Genomic DNA, 22323 nt, shown 5'->3' on the forward strand with positions numbered 1-22323 from the left:
ACCGGCATGCTGACCGCCCGTGCACACAAAGCAGGTAGAACCACGTGTCGCGTCAAAGCCATATCCTGGCCCCAGGGCAAGTGTGCTTCACAGTTGGGTGAGTTCAGTTTTGGGTGTGACTGCTAAGGAATGCTTCTGAGGGGTGTGTGTCTTGGAGAAGCTAGCGTACTGAAGGTGGAGTGGTGTCCTGGTGTCAAAGCCGGACGCAGGAAGGGTGAGGCTGGGAAAATCTTACTTCCTCCATCAGCTGGCCAGCTCTGTGCCCAGACCTCCTCTGCCACGGAAGCCGCTTTGCGACACACGTGGCTTGAAGCGCCAGAGTCCACATCTCTGGGAGTGGTCCCGGGTGGTGCTTCAGGAGCTGGGCTCAACACTCCACTTTCTCGGAAGGTCCTGCATCTCTCCTAACACTCCCGCTCCTGATGTCTCCTCACCCCAATCTCCTCTGCCGTGGCCCTGAATTTGTGTCTCAAGGTCTGCTTCTGGCCTCAGAGGTAGGACTAGGTCTCATTGCCACACTGGCTTGTGCAGCATGGGAAATAACGCCTGGGGCTCAAGACCCACATGTTCTCCTCCACCAATCTCATCCACTTGGCAGCTTTGCTGCAGGGGATGGCTGAAGAGTAAACAGCTGCTTCCCAGGCTCAGAGGCCTGCTGGACCCTCCACCTAGGCTGGCTGAGGTGGATCCACTGACTCAGAGTTCACACTAGAACAGGATTAGACAGGAGAAGATGGGAAGTAATGCCCCCAGGCCACCCAGACCGAACTTGCTTCTCTCTGCCTGCTTCTGGTGGTGGGTGGAGCTGGCTGGCTCACCTAGTTGGGCTCCCCTGGGGCCCCTGGCCCTGTGCAGACCTGCCCCAGACACCCTGGGCCTGCATTTCTGCAAAAGCCTCACATGGCATTCCTCCTGCACCACACGACTTCTCCATCTGAAGTCAGCGTAGCCTTCAGGCCCCGGGCACCCGCTGTACACATGGAGTCCTCACACCTGCCGCCTGACTCAGAAAGTGACTGGCTGCTCTGCGCCTTTGTATGTGCTCTTCCTTCTGCTCACAATGTCCTTCCCTTCTTGCCTGCAAACACTCACCGTCCTCAAGGACACGGAGCACATCTGGGAGTCCCTACCCCTGGCCAAGGCTGCGGCTCCCTCCCGGCACTGTGGGTTTGTCCAATGCCAGGAGATGCAACAATTGGGGTTCACAGGTGTGTCCCTTTGAGGGGAGGAACCACAGCCTGTTCTCCTGTGTATGTGGTGGATTACAGAGGAGACTGGGTGGATGACAGCCAAGATCCATTCTGATTTTAAGACTGTGTGTCTGAGAGTTGATGGAAGTCCATTTATAAGGAACACGTGGCTCCCTGTAAGACAGCTTCAGAAAACGACCAGGCACTGCTGGACACTATTCCTGGTACTGAATGCTGGCACCTGGGGCATGTCATTGTCACAGCTGAAGGCATGTGGCACACCCCACAAGGTAGGGGTGGATTTCAGGTCCTTAAGGGGCAACAGTCAATCAGGAGACTAACAAAATTACGATGCTTGTGGGGAAATAATCAGCCAAATCAGGAGGTTCCACCATGAGTTGCTCTAATGCTTTAGGGATGTTCTCACCAAAGGCTTCCCCCTGGAGCCTCCTGAGCTAGTGAAGACCCCTCCCCTGGGAGGGGAGTGGGGCTGTCTGAATTTTCTGTGGAAAAGGCAGAGGGCTACATATCCAGAGTCAAATCATGGCCCTGCCTCCCCCCCTCCCCCGCCCCGTGGGTACCCTAACCCCTACAGTTGGTGTTCTGCTGCGGAATGGAAAAACAGCATTCAGCCTGATGGCTAAACCAGGCTGAGTAGGCTATCGTCCTCATCCACCAGGATTGCTCTCCATTATCACCCTGAGTTAATTATGGAGGCTCCCATAAAAGAAAGAAAAAGCCAATATCTTAGCGTTTTGGTGTTTCCTAAGGCTTATAAAGTATAAGCTAATGCGAGGATGAATCTGTATTTTCTTCAGAATATTTCTTTTTATTTTGAAATCTGTGCTGGGAGATAAGTTTGAAATCCCAGGCTCAACCAAAGGCAGTAAAACCACTGCCCTCAGATAACTGGGAGCCTCCCTCTAGGAAAGGGGTTGTTCCCACACTGAATCTACCTCTGCTACTTCAGAAGAAACTCCAGCAGAAAGTTCATGCGCCACAACGAGCCTGAGGTCACGTGATGGGCATCATGGACTGTGTTCCCCCGCGGGCTCGCATCACACGATGCGCATCCTGTCACTGTCAAGGAGTCAGATCACATCATGGGGTGTATCATGAAGATGATGCTCTGGGCTTCAGTCCACGTACTTTACACAGATTATTTCTAATCTCTCTGACACAGCCTTGAGACAGCAGCTACCATCCCAGGTCAATGGGGAGGAAACAGGCCTATGGAGGTGCACCATCTACCCGGCCAGTAGGAGCACAGCTGGGATTTCCAGCCGGGCTGTCTGATGTTGGAACTGAGCTCGCCAGCTGGGCAACACTCCCTCCCCTATGGCTGCCTCCACCCAGCACCTCAGGGACTCTTGTTCTGGTGGCCATAAGGGCTGACTAAAGCAAGCTTGGATCTGATGGGATCAAGTAGTTATGAAATAACACACTATAACCATCCTTAACTCCCACTGTCCTGTCCCTGTCCTTGGTCCATGAAGAGATCTGAAGCCATGCTCCAGAGAAAGTCACCCATTGTCATCATGCAGGATCCAAGTGGTATGGCTCCCTAGAATTCCATGCCAGGGAGGACAAGTCTCTCTTGAGGAGCTGGCATGCTTTCCTCCTGCCACACGGCATTGCCTAGCTGAGCGTGAGGCTCTCACTTAGCATGAATCAGTCTTTGCTGATTCTGGGTACCATAGTACTCATTTGTAAGATTTCTTGACCCATTTATTCTAAATTTTCTGTTTATATCTGCTAGGTCTTTATCCAGAAAGAGGTGGCGTATAAGACATGTGCACATATAATGCTTGGAGCAAGTACTGACCCATGCAGAGCAACACAACACTCGGGCTAGACTGTATGTCAGAGCTCTGATTCAGGGGAGAGGTCAGGGTGACAGGAGAGGAATTCGTGGGGGACCTGGAGAAGAGTAGCGAGGTGGGACGTGGGGCCAGCTAGCAGAAGCCTGAGGGGCAGGTGGGAGCCTGGTGCCCCTGTCCCAGGGGGCCCCCAAGGCTCCACAGAGACCCTTGCATGAGGACACAAGCTTGTGCAGGGTTACCCCCAAAGCTCTGAAAGGTGGGGGCCTGGCTCCATCCCACCTGGGGATGCCGTGGAGGTATTGCAACAGGCGGGTCAGCTCGACGCTGGAGGGGTGTGCGCTGGACCAGAGCGGGCCCCTCGTGCAGACTTGCACCACTGCTCTCCCCTGGTGATCTCGCGTCCCTGAAGAAAGAGGGCATTGTGAGAGGGCAGCCTTAATGAGGACATACCTGGCTTCAAGCTTGAGACACTGAGCTCAGGTCTGCAAATGGCTGAGATGTGAGATTTCCCAAGAGAGGAGGGCCTGCCACTCACCTAAGCAGGCGACAGCTATGCTCACATAAAAGGGCGATGGGCACTGCTCTGGGCTGAAGGTTCATGTTCCCCCTGAATCCTTATGTTGAAGCTTAAGTCCCAGTGGGATGATACTAGCAGATGGGCCTTTGGGTGGCACTTACGTTACAGGAGTGGAGCCCCACGGATGGGACTCATGCCTCTTGCAAAAAAGACCCCAGAGAGCTCCCTTGCTCCTTCCACCATGTGAGGACACAGTAAAGATGTTTCAACTATGAACGAGGAAGGGGCCCCCAAGGAAACCCGACTGTGCAGGTGCCTTGGTCTGGGATAACAGCTTCCAGAACACAGATACATGTCTGCCCAGATACATGTCTGCTGACACCCTGGAGGTGTCCAGTGCCTGGTGTTTTGCTGTACCTGCACTGAGTAACACAGCCATGCTCACCTGGGAGAGTGATGACCCCGGACTGCAGGAGATCCTGGCTGACTTCCAGCAGCTGCCTGGGAACCTGGCTGGGCACGGCTCCTGTACTAGGCAGCTGTCCTCCTCCTTCGCGGCACACAGGATCCACAAGCACATCTGAAACCTGGCTGGGATCACGCTTGAGGAAGGTGCTGCTGTCTGCGTCAACCCTAGCTGGATGACAGAAAGACCCCTGGTCAAAGATGAAGGGTTTCTCTGGTTTGAAGGCAGCTACTCAGCTTGCCATAAACACAAGCAGAATATCGTGTCAAAATATGGGGTCCCATGAAAACTTGTCTCATTTCTGGTGGCGAACAGCAGCGTGGCACACCTTACAGGACAGGTGTGTTCCTGAGCAGTAGGGCATGAATAAACATAAAATTGGAACATTACAGTTGCAGCAAGAGTGCTCACTACTTAAACACACTTCGGGGATGAGACTTTTATACTGAATAACGTCATCCTAATTTATTCTCTCACACAGATTTCCCAAAGAGTGTCACAAAAATATTTCCACAAGGGGTGGGAGCACCCTGACGGCAGGCGGCATCGTAGCTGGGGTGCCTCCCCCTCCTGCGTCACCCCAGGGAGGAGGGACCGGGCTCTCCTGGATCACCCCACAAAGGGGGGGACCATGCTCCCCTGTGTCACCCCAGGGAGGGAAGGGATGATCTTGGCCAGAGCTAGTTGGAACCTAAGACCCTGAGGGGCACCCTAAACCAATCTGGGCTTAGGTTTCCTGTCCCTTGGCCTCTTCCCAAACTTCTTTCAGGGCTAATGTCTTATAACTCTGTTAACAGCTTTCTCATTCTAGCTGGACTGGAGAAGCCCACAGCACTCTTTATATATTTGTATGAAAGTTTGAGGCACCCGGCTGGCTCAGTCAGCTAAGCATCTGACTCTTGATCTTAGTTCAGGTCTTGATCTCAAGGTCATGAGTTCAAGCCCTAAGCTGGGCTCCACACTTTGTGGAAGCCTACTTTAAAAAATAATTTAAAAAGCCCAACTTTATTAGGTATATTTTATGCATAATAAAACTCATTTTAAGTGTATAATTAAGAGGCTTTTAGCAACTTTACCAAGTGCTGCAACCATCACCATAGGTCAGTTTTAGAACATTTCCATCCTTCCAGAAAGATATCTCATGCCCGTTTACTGTGAATCCGTACTCCTACCCCTGGCAACCACCCATGTACTTTCTGTCCTGGACCATTCATACAAGTAGACATTATGGGGTCATTATGGGGTCTCCTGTGTCTAACCACTTTCACACAGCACAACTGCTTTTGAGGTTCATCCCTGACGTTTCCTGGGTCAGAGAGTCCTTCCTCCCCTGGGTCTCATCCCACTGTGTGCTGGACCATCTTTTGTCTGTCCCACCACTAGCTGATTGGTTACAACTGTACGCTATCCTTGAGAGTGAATTTTTCATGTATGTTCCCATATTTTCTAGAATGTATCACCATCATTGGTAAAATCTTTGGGTTCCCACATATTCTAATGTGTTAATTCTACCCTGACCCCAAGCTTTTTCACATGGATGGGGGAGCAGATAACCTGTGCATGTGCACTATTCTTATTAGACGTCTTCCTAGTTGAGGTCATTCATGTAAGCTTTTCCTAAATTCAGCTTGCAGACTGTGGAGCAATGAAAGGAGAGGCCCAAAGTCCTGGGGGCTACAGTATTAAAATGGCCAGGAATAAAAGCAGTACGCTCACGCGGCTAATCAAGAAACAGTTGGTCTGTTGCTACTGGTTGACTGAATATGATATCTTGACATAAACTGAAGTGCTATATTTACTGTTTTGAAATTAGGTTGATTTTATATTTAAATAAGAGACAAAGCAAAGTCTCAGGACCTGGAGCAAATGGGAACAGAGGAAAACAAGGTAGAACAGAAAAGCAGCAGCTGGAACAGAGAAGCTGCTAACAGCTGGAACAGGAAGAGTAGCTAGAACAGAGGAGCAGCAGATGGAACAGAGGGGGAGTAGCTAGAACAGAGGAGGAGTATCTGGAACAGAGGAGGAGTAGCTGAAACAGAGGAAGAGAAGCTGGAACAGAGAAGCATATCGAGGAGTAGCTGGAACAGAGAACCAGATGTAACAGAAGCAGCAGCTGGAACAGGAGGAATAGCTGGAACAGATGAGGAGAAGCTGGACCAGAGGAGCAGCAGCTGGAACAGAGAAACAATGTCTGTGCTGTGGAAGAGCAAGTACACTAATTGTTACTTTTCTACTTAGGTTTCAGCAGGATCCCAGCTGAGGCATTTTCCTGTGTTGATGAAGACATGAGGCCTAGGGCCACAGCACAAACTGCACTCCAGGAGCCTGTGTGTGTCCAGGCAGCAAGGATAGAGGGGAATGCCAGTATCACCAAGCCACTGGCCACTCACTGGGTGAACAGTCATTGAGGCCCTTCTGCTCAGACCTCTGGGGCCCCATCCAACTTCTTGTGGGTGTAAGCACGACCCTCTTCTCCACAGGATCCTCCTTCTTCCACGGCTCTGGACAGTCAGCAGGAGGGAACAGGGAAGAGCACTCTCAGGAAGGGAACTCCCAACTTCAGAGAGGGTTGACGAGACTTTTCTCCGCACCAGCCCACAGTGCTAACTCACGTATAGTCTCTGGAGCTGAGGCAGCAAAGTCCACCGGGGCCCCGATGGAACGACTAATGGAGAACACTGAGTCTCTGATGGTGAGATCGACATGCACAGAGCTGCCAAACCTGGTTTATATGAACGAAACCCACTGCCTCCAGGTGTCCTGGTTGTGGTCAAATGTCTGTGTCCCGTGCTGCCACCACCCAAGTGTGCACAGACGGCATCTGTGCAGCTGGCATTTCTCTGCGGAGAGACATGGACTTGGTTACACTTCAGAGTGAGTTTTGCTGGAAGACACAGGCCATCTCCTCGCCAAGACGAGCTGCAGACATGAGTTTTCACTGCATTATCCAGGGTGCATGGGACCGTGTTTTCTGCCCAATACAAACAGGAAAGTTTAGGTCCTGGAAACAATGTTCAGGGAGTTATTGCTTTGTTTTAATTTTAACTGAATTACAGGGGCCAGTACAGTGTTCTTAACAAAGTGCTGACCTTAAGCCAATAATTTTATCGGGAAACTTTATGCAGGACTATCCACGTGTGCACCATGCTGTATAAATCCCATTAGAATTTCAGACAGGAGCAGACACCCTCATTTTGCAAGCAGCAGGCCCATCCAGGAGTGTGAGCGAGTCCATCAGTGGGCCGGTGGGTGGGCCAGGTGTGCCTCTGCAAAGAAGCCACGGCTTGTTCTCTGCACCCAGATGCCTGGGGTAACCCTTCCTTCCGAAGGCTCCTGTTCTTTACTTCCTCCAAAGTCACTGCTTTTCTTCATCACAGAACATTTCTTTATTCAAACAAGGAGAATATTGGACCTAAGGAGTAGGTTGTCATTCCTTCCTTTTCATTCTTGATGCCCTGCAAACTCTCCTTGCAAGTCATGTTGTCCATTGAGAGCAACATAGGGAGAATCTCATAGTTCGGGGACAGCTGAGCACGTTCTGTAGGCCTTTGAGGTGTGTGACTCAGGAGCCAGTGTCATTGATCATGAACATAGCATCTAACTTATACACAGGAAAGGAGTATGACTACTACATGGGCTGTGAGTGCTGACCCCAAAAGGATGTGTCTCCTCCCAGAACCTGTGAGCATCGCCTTACTCGGAAGGGCCTTTGCAGATGTGAATGATGAACTGTGTGTGATGGGCCCTGAATTCAAAGACTGCTGTCCTTGTAAGAGAAAGGAGGGGAAGGGTTGAGGTACAGAGAGATATGGGGAGAAGATGTTTGGATGCGGGTGGGGAGAGCCCTGCAATTGGAAGGACCCTCCCCTAGGGCCTCTGAAGGGAGCACAGCCCTGCCAATGCCTTGCTATCATACTTCCAGCCCAGAACCAACAGGTAAATGTCCTAACCCACCCCATCTGCAGTACTTGGTTGTGGCAGCCGCAAGAATAGAGCACATGTGAACATTATTTCCACAGCTGTGGATGGTCAGCAGGAGGGGACAAGCTGCCCTGTCCATGTGGATGTGGACACAGGCTTCTCCTGGGTCAACCGACCAGATGAAAGGTACAGTGCAGCGAGGAAGACAGACTGAGGGGAAGGATGGGGAAGAGGCAGGAAGGGGCAGGGGTGGGCGTTACCTGGACTCTCGGCTGTGCTGCAAGGCGGACAGCTGGAGCCTGCACTGCTGGTGCCCTCAACTCGTCCTCCTAGGAGACCTCCCAGCCTGGCGCTGACTGAGTGGCGGGAGGCCTGCCGAGTGGCACCTCGTGAGCTCCTGACGGACCTGTCCCAGGACCGAGACCTCCTGGGAAGGGTGCTTCTTGTGGTTCCTGAACGTCTTTCCTGACTTGGGAGCTCCACGGAGTCTCCCCAGGGACTGGGCGTTGCCTTCTGGGCTGGGCCGGACACTACCCTGGACCCCGTGGTCTGGGTGCTGCAGGCCTCATCCCCAAGGGACTCTTCAGAACTGGAGCCCAGGGGCATGGGGTTCCGCAGGGCCTCCATGTAGGACTTCCTGAACCCACGTCTGACCTCCGTGCTGGCCGGGTCCCTGGGCAACTGCCTTCTGGAGCTTGGGCTGCCCGTGTCCTCACAGACAGTGAGGGCCTGGGGGCCGTCCCTTTTGTTTGTGGGGTCCAGGATCCCTCTTGGTCCTTCCCATGGGACCGGCTCTGAGGGCCCCACCCTGACATGGCCTCCGTCAGAGCTCCTAAACGTGCTCCTAGGGCTTCCCCAGCCAGTGCCGCCTGGGGCAGGTTGGTGACTGGGCTGGCCACCCCCTGGATGCCTGCGGCAGTGGGACAGGGGCGGGGTGTGGCTGGGAGGGGTGGTCTCCCGGGGACGGTTGTTGGCCACAGCTGCTGCCGGAGTCAGAGCTTTGGAGGCTCTTCTGAGCGATGACTTCTCAGGCCTGGGATAGGGGCAGTGGGGCAGGACCGTTGTGAATGTGGGTACAAAGACGGGGTCTGTGACACTGCTCCACGGGGTGCGGAAGACGGCAGAGCCTGAGGTCAGTAAGCAGTTCTGCAAGGGGACGCTGTTCCGCTCCCCGTTCAGCCATTCCAGGAACTGCCCTGTGAAGACGCAGCTGTACATGGCCTCAGGGACAGCGACCTCTTCTGAGCCACGTCCAAGCTGGGAGAGACATTTTAAAACCAGTCTGGCCGACTGCTTCCCCACCGACGTGACCTGCAGGTAGAAGTCGCCGGGCCTGAGCCTGACTCCGCGCAGGGACGCCAGCTGTACCACCACCTTCTCGTGGACGCATAGCGGCCAGCCTTCGTGCACGAAGATGAGGCCTGTGTACCTGGCCTGGGACGAGAGAGGGAGGGAAGAGGGTTAGATGTCTGCGGCAGCTCCTTGGGGAAAGTGCGGGGTGCTGGGCGCTAGCGACGGGACAGGGCGGAGGAAGCCACGCGGGGGCTGCCCAGACAGTCCCAGCTCGGGCGGCACGTCTCCCGGGGGCTGTCCCACCTTGCACTTGCACGCCAGCCCTCAGTCGAAGCTCCAAGGCACTTCCGGCTTCACCAGGTGCCCACAGGCCGTCCCCCAAGGGGACGCTGGGACCCGCCAGCACACGCACGATGCCGGCTGCAGGCTCCCACCCAATGTCATGGGGTCCTTCTGCTTATTTGAAGTTTGTAACTCGGCTGTGATCATGTGGGTGAGCTGCCCCCGCATCTTTGAGAAGAACCTGGGTTAGACCACAGGACAGCTACCACACAGGCAGCGTCGGCCACAGGCTCCAGAGTATCTAGCAGTTTGGGGAACAAGTGCTGGGCCCCCGACACCTCCGAAGCCCCAGCTGCAGGTCCTCATACGGAACCACGTCCTACCGTCGCGCTTCAGTTACCACACACATTGCTTCTCCCCACTCCAGCAATGACTTATGGCACAAATGTTATTATAATGACAGAGGAAATGAAAAAAGAAAGAACCTCCTTCTGATACATTTGTAGATTGGGGGCTTTTCCTTCCCTGAGCCCTGCAAGATGCAACTTCTCGAACCCGCAGTAACGATGTCCACACAGCTTGGGTGTTGGGTCGGCACTTTCCTATTCCTCTCTCCTGGCTGCTGTCCGGGGGTGACCTGCCTGTCCCCTGTGGTCAGAATCTATAGTGCTTCTGTCTGTTTCTATCACACACAGTAAATTTCTCCTTTAAATTATTGTTTAAGGAAACATTCAGGGATTAGGGTTAAGGATAAAAGGTCATAGACTGTCTTTCCTGATTCCTGGCAATACGACTGATCTGCCTCAGAGGGCATGTCAGCAGCGATGCATCGCTGTGACAGTTCGGCCAGGATTCAGTAGCCAGAAGCTTTACACTGGGGAATGTTTTTCTAAGCTAACACATAAACTGTGGAAGAGTGTTGTTCTATGTCACGCTTCTGTGATAGCCAAGCCAACCCCCTTTTTGACATTTGTCTCTTTTCTGTACAATTTCTCTATTTTTATTCTTTTTATGAATGGTGGCCTTGTTTCTGCCTTCTTAGGGCTGTGAGGTCTTTAAAAAATCTGACAATCTTTTTTTTTTTTTTTTGATCACCATTAGCAAATGTTTGTCTGTGTTTTGTTTCCACCAGCTGCTTATATGTGACCTCGTTTCCTTGCTGTATAGCTTAGTTATGTTCCTTTCCTTTCTATGGAAGCTTAAATTTTATACAAGTTGAATTTCTTGACTTTTTTGTGGTATATTTTCTTGCCTTGAAACTTAAGAGTTTGAGGTCTTACAGAAGGTTGCCTTTCACATAGATTTTATGTTAGTTTCCTTCAGAGCTAAGGTCTAGAAAATACTTAATGTTTTCATACATCTGAGTTGGAAATTGTGAAAGTTTACCTGAAGGCCTCAACTAGGCTCAGTCACATATACCATTCAGCAGTTTCAATACCGTGTCCCAAGGCTGTGTCCTTGGGAGTGGGAAGGGCAAGCAGAACCCATGTCCAAGGATGGGGGACAGGGGTGAGGAGCTTCCAAGAGCCTGGATCCAGCTCACAGGTCAATGGGTCATTGTATCTTTTCCATGGCCTTCCTCACAGATATACAAATGGCCAGTAAGCAAATGAAAAGATGTTCAACTTCACCAATCATTAGGGAAATGCATATTATGTGAAATTTGCCCATAACAACAAAAGCAGCTGGTCATCTCTGAACCAGGATGCTGGTCCTGGACAAAAAACCTGCTGACACCTTGACCCTGGACTCCTCAGGTTCCAGGAGAATGAGAAATAACTTCCTATGTTTATAAGCTACCCAATGTATGGTGTTTTTGTTGTAGCAGATTGAATGGATGGAGGCACCCAATCAGGGTCTTTCCTGGGCTTGTATAAAGATGTTGAAGACAGGAAATCCTCTCTCCACTGGCTTTATGTATTGGGAGGATTTGCACCTTCACCCAGCCTGTCTGCACAGTGGAGCCAAGTAGAGCAAGGGGGAGACACAGAGCCCCAGGGACACGTTTGAGCCCCTATTGGGGGTGGGTCTGAAGCTCTTCTCCTCTAGGCTTCCCAGTGACACAAGGCAAATTCATCTTACAGCCCAAAGAGCCTTGATTAATCCACCCAGCATGCACTGTCCCATCGTCTACTTTCATTCATCCCGGGGCTCACCCTCTTCGTGCCATTTCCCTTTCAAAGACCCGATGACCACAGCTCTCCTCTAGTTCCCCCCATCCCACCCCCGACCAGGTCTGAGCAGAATCTCTGTCCATTGACAGAGGGTTCTTTTTACCTGTTGATGGTGCCTTTTAAGAACATAGTTTTAAATTCTGATGAAATCCAACTTACTCTTGTTATTTTTGCTGCCTGTGCTTTTGAGTCATTTCTAAGAAATCACTGCCAAATCCAATGTCATGAAGCTTTTCTTATGTTTTCTTCTAAGAGTTTTATAGTTTTAGTGCTTTCTCATAGGTCTTTGATCCATTTTGAGTGAATTTTTGTGTATGGTGTGAGGTAAGATCCAACCTCATTCCTTTGCATGTGGAGTTTTCCACCACCATTTGTTGAAATGATGATCCATACCCACTGAATGGTCTTGGCACTCCTGTCAGACATCATTTGGCCATATATGTAAGGGTTTATTTCTGGGCTCTCTATTCCATTTCATTGGCCTATATGTTTATCCTATGGCAGTGCCACAATGTTTTCATTACTATAGCTTTGTAATGAGTTTTGAAATCAGGAAATGTGAGTCTTCCAACTTTGTTCTTCAAGATTCTTTTGGCTACTTGGACTCTCTTGAGATTCCATAGGAATTTTAGGATAGGTTTTTCTTTCTGCAAAAAACATTGCTGTGATTTTGATAGAGATTGCATTGAATCTTCAGATCACTTTAGATAGTACTGCCTTCTTAACAGTATTACATCTTCCAGTCCATGAACACAAGTGTCTTTCCAGGTCTTAGCTCTTCTTTTCTTTCTTTCAGCAATGTTTTGTAGTTTTCAGTATGCAAGCCGTTCACTTCTTTGTTTAAATTTATACCTAGATATTTTATTCCTTTGGAAGCTACTGTGAAATTTTTAAAAGATTTTGTTCATGAGAGTGTGAGTACACACAGGGAGGTACAAGGACAAGCAGACTCCGCTGAGCACAGACTGACCTTCTGACCTTGAGATCACAACCTGAGCTGAAACCAAAGCTTAACCAACCGAGCCACCTAGGTACCCTATATTTTTTTAAAGATATTTATTTATTTATTTATTTATTTATTTATTTATTTATTTATAGAGTGTACATGCATGAGCAGGAGGGGGGGTGGAGAGAGAGAGAGAGAGAGAGAGAATCTCCAGCAGTTTCCACGCTGAGTGTGGAGCTGACGCAGGAGCTCTATCTCATGACCCTGAGATCATGACCTGAGCTGAAATGTCACACATTTAACTGACTGAGCCACTTGGTCGCCCCTGCAAGGAGTAATTCTTTATCTCATTTCAACATCTTCCCTAAATAGTGTGCTCAAGACATTTATAGTGTTTCAAGGAAGAAGTGACAGAGCCAAAGTTTTGTTTATTCAAGAAGAGGTTGGCGGGCTTCACTGTTTAGGAGCTGCAGTTGAGCTGCCAGAAACAAGTGCAGTGCCCTTCCTTACGTGGGCTTCCACACAGCAGTCCAGGAACCTGAATTTCTCAAGATCAGCAGCAGGCTTTCAATCATAATAGATGTATCACAGCAGTATTGTAATACTCCGAAAAGCTCAGCTTCACTCCCCTACTTGGAAAACTGAAAACAAGACAAAATTTTATGGTCCTTTGGAAAAGTCAGAGGGAGAACTTGTCCACTTGTCCTGGGCAAGGGGACAGACAGCCTTCCTGGGCCTGACTAGGCACAGAGGGATAAGCTTCCGTGTCTGCTGTTCTTGGACCACTGTCACCATGGGGGCCCTTCTCTCCGTCTTTGGGCTCTGACACCCTGCACAAGGCCATGTAAATACCTGTCCATCCTTGTTAGGCAACAAAACCTGCAGCCGGCTGCCATGCACATCCCCACCATGTGTCCATGGAACCCCACCTCACTGTTCACTGTCAAGGTCCTACACCCCTGGTCCTGGGGCTGACCCCAGGGTGTCCACCCAGCAACCTACCGCCAGGCACCAGGGACAGCTGAACGTATTTGCAGATCAACCAGCTTCCTGAATGGTGAATGTGCAGTGGTCAGGCCACTTGATGGTCTTCAGAGTACCCTCAGCCCCAGTTCTGTATGCAGTTTGGCTGTTATGTGCACCCCCGCACCTAGGCCTTGTTAATATTTATTTCAGCTGAGGTTAGGCATTGAACCTCAGGAACCCTAGCACTGTGAAAGCCGCCATAGACTGGACCATCCATTTTCTTTTCCCTCTCAGTTTTTAAGGTTTCATTTCTGATTTTAGTAAGTAGGGGATATTTTTAGAGTTAATGTAGGAAAAGCAGAGTCACTCCTTTTCCATACTCCCAGGCCTACCATAGCACAAGCACACTAACATCACTGTATGTCTTCTTGTGATGGTTTTAAAAGTGCCTGTCAAGCAACTGGTATGAGACAAACTTATACCACTTTTTGGCCTAATATTATCTCATAATAATTTCCTCAGTATTTTTAAAATACTTCTCTTAAAACAATTTTTAAAAGATTTATTTATTTATTCATGATAGAGAGAGAGAGAGAGGCAGAGACACAGGAGGAGAGAGAAGCAGGCTCCATGCAGGAGCCCGACGCGGGACTTGATTCCGGGACTCCAGGATCGTGCCCTGGGCCGAAGGCAAGTGCTAAACTGCTGAGCCACCCAGGGATCCCCCTCTTAAAACAATTTTAATCTGCATATAATAATCTATCATATTTATACATTACTAATTTAACCATTGCCCTAATATTTATTTCCATTTTTTACTGTTATACATATTATTGCAATACATACTCTTAGGAATAATTCTAGCTCTGTATTTTACTTTAATTAATTAATCATGTTATTTTTTTATTTATAAGTAGACTCCACACCCAACCAAGATGGGGGTTTGAACTCATGACCTGAGATCAGGAGCCCCATGCTCTATTGACTGAGCCAGCCAGGCATCTCTGGTCCTGTATTTTAGGTCATATGCTGTGGTTTAAGATTTCTGATTAAAACCGCATGACGCTATAAAGAGTCTCCATTCATAGTAAACCACTGCTTTCCCAAGAGGTCATCCCAATTTCCACAAATAGGAGACGTGTCAGCCTCATTATCTCCCTGCTCTGGGTATTAATCTTTACACTTTCCTGTTCGTTAATGAATAAAAGCTTGTGTCTTGTCACTTACTTTGCGCCTCTCTGACCACCAAAAGCCCAGCCTTTCCCAGTCTTCTAGGGATAGTGGTGCCTCTTCTGCACATTTTCTCTTCAAGGCTGTGCCAATGTTTATATTGGACTTAGTGTTTTACTTATGTCTGTGAGTTCTCTGCAAACATGATCTAAGAAACAGCTTTTGTTTGGCTTTTAATTCTGCTTCTGATGCTTCTGAAGCACAGATTTTCTAGATGTTTCTGCCATCGGTCTTTCGATTTGCTTCTTGTGACGGCTTTCTCTGCTCAAGCCTGAGAAGTTGGTCCCCTCCACTCTGTGTTCAACCCTAACTCATAGACTGAGTGGCTGAAGAATGCGGGGTGGCTGCTCTCCACATTTCTGAGACCCACCCCCTCCCCCTGCGATTTCCCGTGCTGACTGCACTGTTCTAAGGTCCCTCCAGCTCTGGGTGTTAAAGCAGGTCATCACTATGAAAGAATGACCATACACACCCAAACCACTTTATCTTTGCTTTAAATACAAAAATGTACACTTCTGTGCTAGTACCTTGGTGGGGAAGGGACCCCTTGGAGGTTTGTTCCTTCTGCTGCTCTGCCTTGTTGCCCCTTTATGACACTAGAGGATAGTTCTTGACATTCAGCTCCCTGATTAGGTGTGTGTGTGTTGGTGTCTTCACAGGGCTCAGATGAGTACGTCTTCGTTGACCCAGGGGTTGGCCTTTCTCCCCTGGCTTGGCCACAGCCATGCCAATGTGTCTCCCAGCAGTTCTGCAGGGGAGCAAGAACATCAAGACAGGAGGGAAAGAATATGCATGTAGGATTCTTGTGGATTTTCCCTCAACTATCCCAGTCTATCATTTGTCTTGCTCATATCTAACAGGACAGCACTTTTTCATAAGTGACATTAGTGAGTCTCTGTTGAGCATTCTTCTTTTTTTTTTTAATGAAATAATTTTTATTGGTGTTCAATTTACCAACATACAGAATAACACCCAGTGCTCATCCCGTCAAGTGTCCCCCTCAGTGCCCGTCACCCACTCACCCCCACCCCCCAAGGATTCTTCTTTTTACAGAGGAAGCTGCCCTCTTTTATTTCTGCACGCATAACTAATCCATTTAGGTTTCAGTAAAACTGGATTTAATTAGTTCTTTTCCTAACTTAAGGTGGAAATTTAGATAATTAACGCTAGACTTTCCTCCCCAAAGCTATGTATCACTTTAAACTGTATTATACATTAAGGATTGCTTCAGCTGTGTGTAAACATTTCTACTTGTTGTGTTTTCTTTTTTTTTTTTTTTTTTAAGATTTTATTCATTTATTCATGATAGTCACACAGAGAGAGAGAGAGAGGCAGAGACACAGGCAGAGGGAGAAGCAGGCTCCATGCACCGGGAGCCCGACGTGGGATTCGATCCCGAGTCTCCAGGATCGCGCCCCGGGCCAAAGGCAGGCGCCAAACCGCTGCGCCACCCAGGGATCCCTCTACTTGTTGTGTTTTCATTACTGTTTAGTCCCAGGTTCTTCAGGAATGTGTTACTGAATTTCCAAATATTTTAGGAGTTCCTAGTTAGTTGTTGGTATTCTGATGATAATGTTGTGGCTAGAAAAAAAATTACTATACTTCTGCTTTTTGAAATTTTAAAACTTTATTTTAAATGACCTACACAGCATATTGTTCACCTTGAACAGCATTTTGTGTGCACTTGGAAAGGATGTGTATTCTGCATTTGTTGGATGTAATGTTCTGTAAACGTCAAATAGGTCAGGTGTTGTTCAGATCTTTCGTATCCTTAGTGAAATTTTTTACTAATTGGTTTATCAATTGCTGACAGAAGAGCCTGAAAATCTCCATTTAGTGTCATTTGTTTGGCTTAATGTACTTGGAAGTTCTGTTATGACCTGTTGACACATGGAGCCTTTTTTTTTTTTTTTTTTTTTTTTTTTTTTAATTTATGATAGTCACAGAGAGAGAAAGAGAGAAAGGCAGAGACACAGGCAGAGGGAGAAGCAGGCTCCATGCACCGGGAGCCCGACGTGGGATTCGATCCCGGGTCTCCAGGATCGCGCCCTGGGCCAAAGGCAGGCGCCAAACCGCTGCGCCACCCAGGGATCCCCACATGGAGCCTTTTATTACCCTGTCTGTCCCCATGCGTGTCTGGTGGCTCTCATGGTCGGAGGTCTGCCTCACCTGGCAGTAAGATCACCACCAAACTTCCTCATATGTACTGGAATATCTTGTTCTTTTCCTTTCACCTTTTGCATGTCTAAGGGAATAGAAGGGAAGGGAGAAGAAATGGGTAGGAAATATCAGAAAGGGGGACAGAACATAAAGACTCCTAACTCTGAGAAACGAACTAGGGGTGGTGGAAGGGGAGGAGGGCGGGGGGTGGGGGTGAGTGGGTGGTGGGCGCTGGCGGGGGGCACTTGACGGGATGAGCACTGGGTGTTATTCTGTATGTTGGCAAATTGAACACCAATAAAAAATAAATTTATTATTAAAAAAAATAAAGGGTATTCCTTATAACCAGCAGTTAGGGGGTCTTGCCGCTTTCCCAGTCTGACAATATCTGCCTTTTAGTTGGAATTTTTATTTCACTTAACTACCTTTACCATAATTACAAATATGGATAGATTAAATCTGTCATCTTTGCATGAAATCTGTTTGCCTATTGCCCATTTATGACACTAGAGGATAGTCACTTTTTCTTTTATTCCCTCTTCTGTGTTTTGCTCTTTCTTTTATTCCCTCTTCTGTGTTTTGGATCTCATTTATCTCCTCTACTGATTATTTAGATCTCATTTATCTCCTCTACTGATTATTTAGCTACACATCCTTGTGTTGTGTTCAGTAGATGCTGTCAAGATCACAACATACATCTCTAACTCATCATGGTCTACTATTCAAGTGACATTTTGTCACTTAAACACAATGTAAGAACTTATAGTAGTATAATTCAACTTACTCCCTTCCACGTTTTATGCTTTTGTTGTCATATTTTTTAAAATTTTATTTTAATTCCAGTTAACATACAGTATAATATTATTTTCAGGTGTACAATTTAGTATATACAACACCCAGTGCTCATCACAACTGCCTTCATTCATCCCCATCACCTATCTCACCCATCTCCAACCCACCTCCCCTCTGGTGACCATCAGTATGTTCTCTAGTTAAGAATCGGTTTCTAGATGGGTCTTTTTTTTTCCTTTGCTCATTTGTTTTGCTTCTTAAATTCCACATATGTGTGAGATCATATGGTATTTGTCTTTCTCTGACTTACTTTGCTTAGCATAATACTCTCTAGCTCCATCTAGGTTATTGCAAATGGCAAGATTTCATTCTTTTAATGGTTGAGTAATATTCCAGTGTGTATGTGTGTGTGTGTGTGTGTGTGTGTGTGTGTGTATCCCACATCTTCTTTATCCATTCATCTATCAACAGACACTTGGGCTACTTCCATAGTTTGGCTATTGTAAATAATGCTGCAAGAAATATAGGGGAGCACTATGCCTCTGAATTAATGTTTTCATATTTTTTTGATAAACACTGGGTAGTGTGATTACTAGAACATAGAGTAGTTCCATTTTTAAGTTTTTGAGGAACCTCTATACTGTTTTCCACAGTGGCTCTGCCAGTCTGCATTCTCACCACAGTGCAAAGAGTTCTCCTTTTTCCACATCCTTGCCAACACATGTCTTTGTTTTGTTGATTTTAGCCATTCTGACAGGTGTGAGGTGATATCTTCATTGTGGTTTTGATTTGCATTTCCTTGATGATGACTGATGCTGAGTATCTTCTCATGTGTCTGTTGGCCATCTGGATGTCTTCTTCTGAGAAATGTCTGTTTATGAATTCTGCCATTTTTAATTGGATTATTTGAGTTTTGGGGGTGTTGAGTTATATAAGTTCTATATATTTATATTGAATATTAAACGTTTGTTGGATATGTAATTTCTAAATATCTTCTCCCATTCAGTAGGTTGTCTTTTAGTTTTGTTTATTGTTTCCTTTGCTGTGCAGATGCTTTTTATTTTGATGTGATTTCAATAGTTTATTTTTGCCTTTATTTCTCTTGCCTCAGGAGACATATCTAGAAAAATGTTGCTATAGATGATGTCAGAGAGATTACTGCCTGAGCTGTCTTCTAGGATTTTTATGGTTTCAGGTCTCACATTTAGGGTTGGGATCAGATAACTTCACAGGCAAATTCTACCAAATGTTTAAAGAAGAGTTAATATCTACTCTTCTCCAATTAGTCCCAAAATTAGAAGAGAGAAAATTTCCAAATTCATTCTATGAGGCTTGTATTACCCTGATTCCAAAACCAGATAAAGGCACAACAACAAAAAAGAGAACGACAGACCAGTATCTTTGATGAACATAGATGCAAAAATCCTCAACAAAATACTAGCAAACTGAATACGACAATCCATTAAAAAAAAATCTTTCACCATGATCTAGTGGGATCTATTCCTGGGTTGTAAGGGTGGTTCAATATTTGCAAATAAATCAATATGATATATCATATCAGTAAGATAAAGGATAAGAACCATATGATCAGGGCAGCCCGGGTGGCTCAGCGGTTTAGTGCCGCCTTCAGCCAAGGGCATGGTCCTGGAGACCCGGGATCAAGTCCCACGTCGGGCTCCCTGCATGGAGCCTGCTTCTCCCTCCGCCTGTGTCTCTGCCTCTCTCCCTCTCTCTCTCACAAATAAATAAATAAAAATCTTTTAAAAAAATAAAATATTTTAAAAAAAGAACCATATGATCATTTCAGTAGATGCTGAGAAGATATTTGACAAAGAAAAACATCTTTATGATAAAAAAAAAACTATTAACAAAGTAGGTTTAGAGGGAACATAGCTCAACATAATAAAGACCATATATAAAAACCCCACAGCTAACATCAATGGTGACAAATTGAGAGCTTTACCCCTACGGTCAGGAACACGATAGGGATGCCCACTCTCACCACTTTTATTCAACATAGTACTGGACATCCTAGCCACGGTAGTCAGACTACAAAAACTAATAAAAGGCATTCAAATCCATGAGGAAGTAGTAAAACTTCCACTATTTGCAGACAATATGACACTATATATAGAAAACCCTAAAGACTCCACCAAAACAACTAGAAGTGATAAATAAATTCAGTAAGTTGCAGGATATGAAATCAATGTACAGAAATCTGTTGCATTTATATGCACTAATAATGAAGTAGCAGAAAGTGAAATTAAGAAAACAACCCCATTTACAATTGAACCAAAAATAATAAAATATCTAGGAATAGACTTAACCAAAGAGATTAAAGACCTATACTCTGAAAACTATAAAATACTGATTAAAGGACACAAAGAAATGGAATGATATTCTATGTTCATGGTTTGGAAGAACATATATTGTAAAATGTGCATACTACCCAAAGCAATCTACACAGTCAATGCAATCCCTATCAAAATACCCTCAGCATTTTTCACAGAACTAGAACAAACAACCCTAAAATTTGTATGGAATCACGAAAGACCCTGAATATCAAAGCAACCTTGAAAAAGAAAAACAAAACTGCAGGTAATGTAATTCCAGATTTCAGGTGATATTACAAAGTTGTAATAATCAAAACAGCATGGGACTGGCACAAAAACAGACACATATTCTGTTCAATGGAACAGAATAGAAAACTGGATCACTTTTGTTCACCATACACATAAAAAAACCTCAAAATGGATTAAGGACCTAAATGTAAGACCAGCCCTGAGGTTTCTTCTTTCGACTTCTCATCTGAGCACAGATGGTCCTTCCCTGTCAGGTTGCTTTTCTGTCCGCCCTCCCTGTGGCCTCGGCAACTGACCCCAGGTGTCCTCACTCACTTAAGAAGTCATTGTCTCCTCATAATTTAGTTCCTAGATCTTTGTGTACCCACAGCTGTTGGACGGCCTTAAAGGAAAATATAATTGTTTTCATTTATGTGGGGTTTTCTGGTTATTTGGCCAGGCTTCTCTCACACACTTTATTTTACACCCTAGCCAGAAATAGGGCTGACCTGTTCATTGGCCAATTTCCTTTGTTATTCTCTGACCCTTTGTCTATTTAGGAGTACACATACAATTTTCCAAATGTAAGGGTGTTGTTGTTGTTATTGATTTGTATTTATTGTATTGCAGTCTTTATATGTCAATTCTCTGTATTTATTGCCACCTTATGACTAATGGTCAATTCTGGTAAATGTACAAGTACACTAAAGAACATTGTATGTTCTCTAATATTTTCTAAGTTGTATACACTCTTGAAATAAATGTATACACTCTAATGATAAAATTTGATCAGAATTTTATCAAAATTTGGAAAATATTCCATGTGTGCTTGGGAAGGATGTGTATTCTAAGATTAGTGGCTTCAGTATTCTATGCATGCCCCTGGGTAGAAGAGAAAAATCAGGAATTCAGACATGTAATGTGTGGTCTGCTTATCTGTTTGCTCTGGAAGAGGTGAGATCTCCCACTATGATTACGTTTACCCCTTGTAATTCCCTCAGATTGTGTTCCAAACATTTCAGGTTATGTTGTTAGGTGTTTACAGATTGTTATGTAGTCCTAGTTGTTACCAGCATTATTACTCAATGATCCACCTTAGCCTTGAGGATGCATTTTCCCTTTTGCTATATTTAGCTTGTTCTGAATATAGCTATACCAGTTATCTTTGGTTAAAATTTTGCTGGGCTACCAGTTAACTTTGCTTTCCTCCTGTTATTATATATGCTGTGCTTTTTACTTCTCATGCCTTTGTTTGTTCCCCCTCTTCCGGCTTCCATTTGATTTTATTTTCTTTATTGTAATCTCCTGCCCCTGCTTCTCCCATCATGCAAACACTCTATTTCTATATCTTTCTGATTACTTTTAACCTCTCCAGACAGTTTTTGAACCAAACTTGTGATGAAAGAAAATTACAAATAAGCTGATGAGTGACTCTAAGCATTTCTTGTATCTACAAAGAGATGGAAGAATGGTGGTTGTTGAAATCTTAGGTTAACATGATGATTAGTGATGTTCTTCAAGCCACATGCTTTGACAACAGCAGGTAAATAAATAAAAACTGCCTTGATTTATATCAATGAAAATATGTTTATATTCATAGTTGTTGAGATGAGTTCATTTTCCCCTATGTGATAAGGATGATCAAATTTTATTATCTTTATTAAACAGTAAAAAAGCAATATAAATGAGATAATAAGGATATCCCTAAATTTCACTTTGTACTTATTAAATTATGTACTTATAAATATGCATTGATATTAAAGAGTAGTATCATTCATATAGATTTTTCAGAAAATAAAGCAATTCTGTAAGTAGGAAAGGGGGACAACTTATGATTAAAATGAAAGGAGAAAGAAACTTAACAGAAGAAAGAAGACAAAACATTAGGTCAAAATAGTTTTTCAAAACACACCTTTGAATGGAGACAGGCAGGGAGCCCCTGAGTGGCTCAGCAGTTGAACATCTGCCTTTGGCTCAGGGCGTGATCTTGGAGTCTGGGGAT

The 22323-nt window shown here is 46.1% G+C and overlaps 1 protein-coding gene across 1 annotated transcript in view; it reads right to left on the bottom strand.

The window, feature by feature from the left end:
* PLEKHG4B (pleckstrin homology and RhoGEF domain containing G4B) overlaps nucleotides 1-22323 on the bottom strand; it is a 70511-nt gene that overhangs the window by 21847 nt on the left and 26341 nt on the right. The window contains exons 3-5 of the mRNA XM_072807436.1: nucleotides 8178-9351; nucleotides 3976-4167; nucleotides 3293-3416 (exon numbers count right to left, since the gene is read on the bottom strand). Of these exons, the coding sequence (XP_072663537.1) occupies nucleotides 3293-3416; nucleotides 3976-4167; nucleotides 8178-9351 (1490 nt within the window). The remainder of the gene's footprint in view (nucleotides 1-3292; nucleotides 3417-3975; nucleotides 4168-8177; nucleotides 9352-22323) is intronic.

Source organism: Canis lupus, chromosome 31 (genome assembly GCF_048164855.1).
Source record: "Canis lupus baileyi chromosome 31, mCanLup2.hap1, whole genome shotgun sequence".
NCBI lineage: Eukaryota > Metazoa > Chordata > Mammalia > Carnivora > Canidae > Canis > Canis lupus.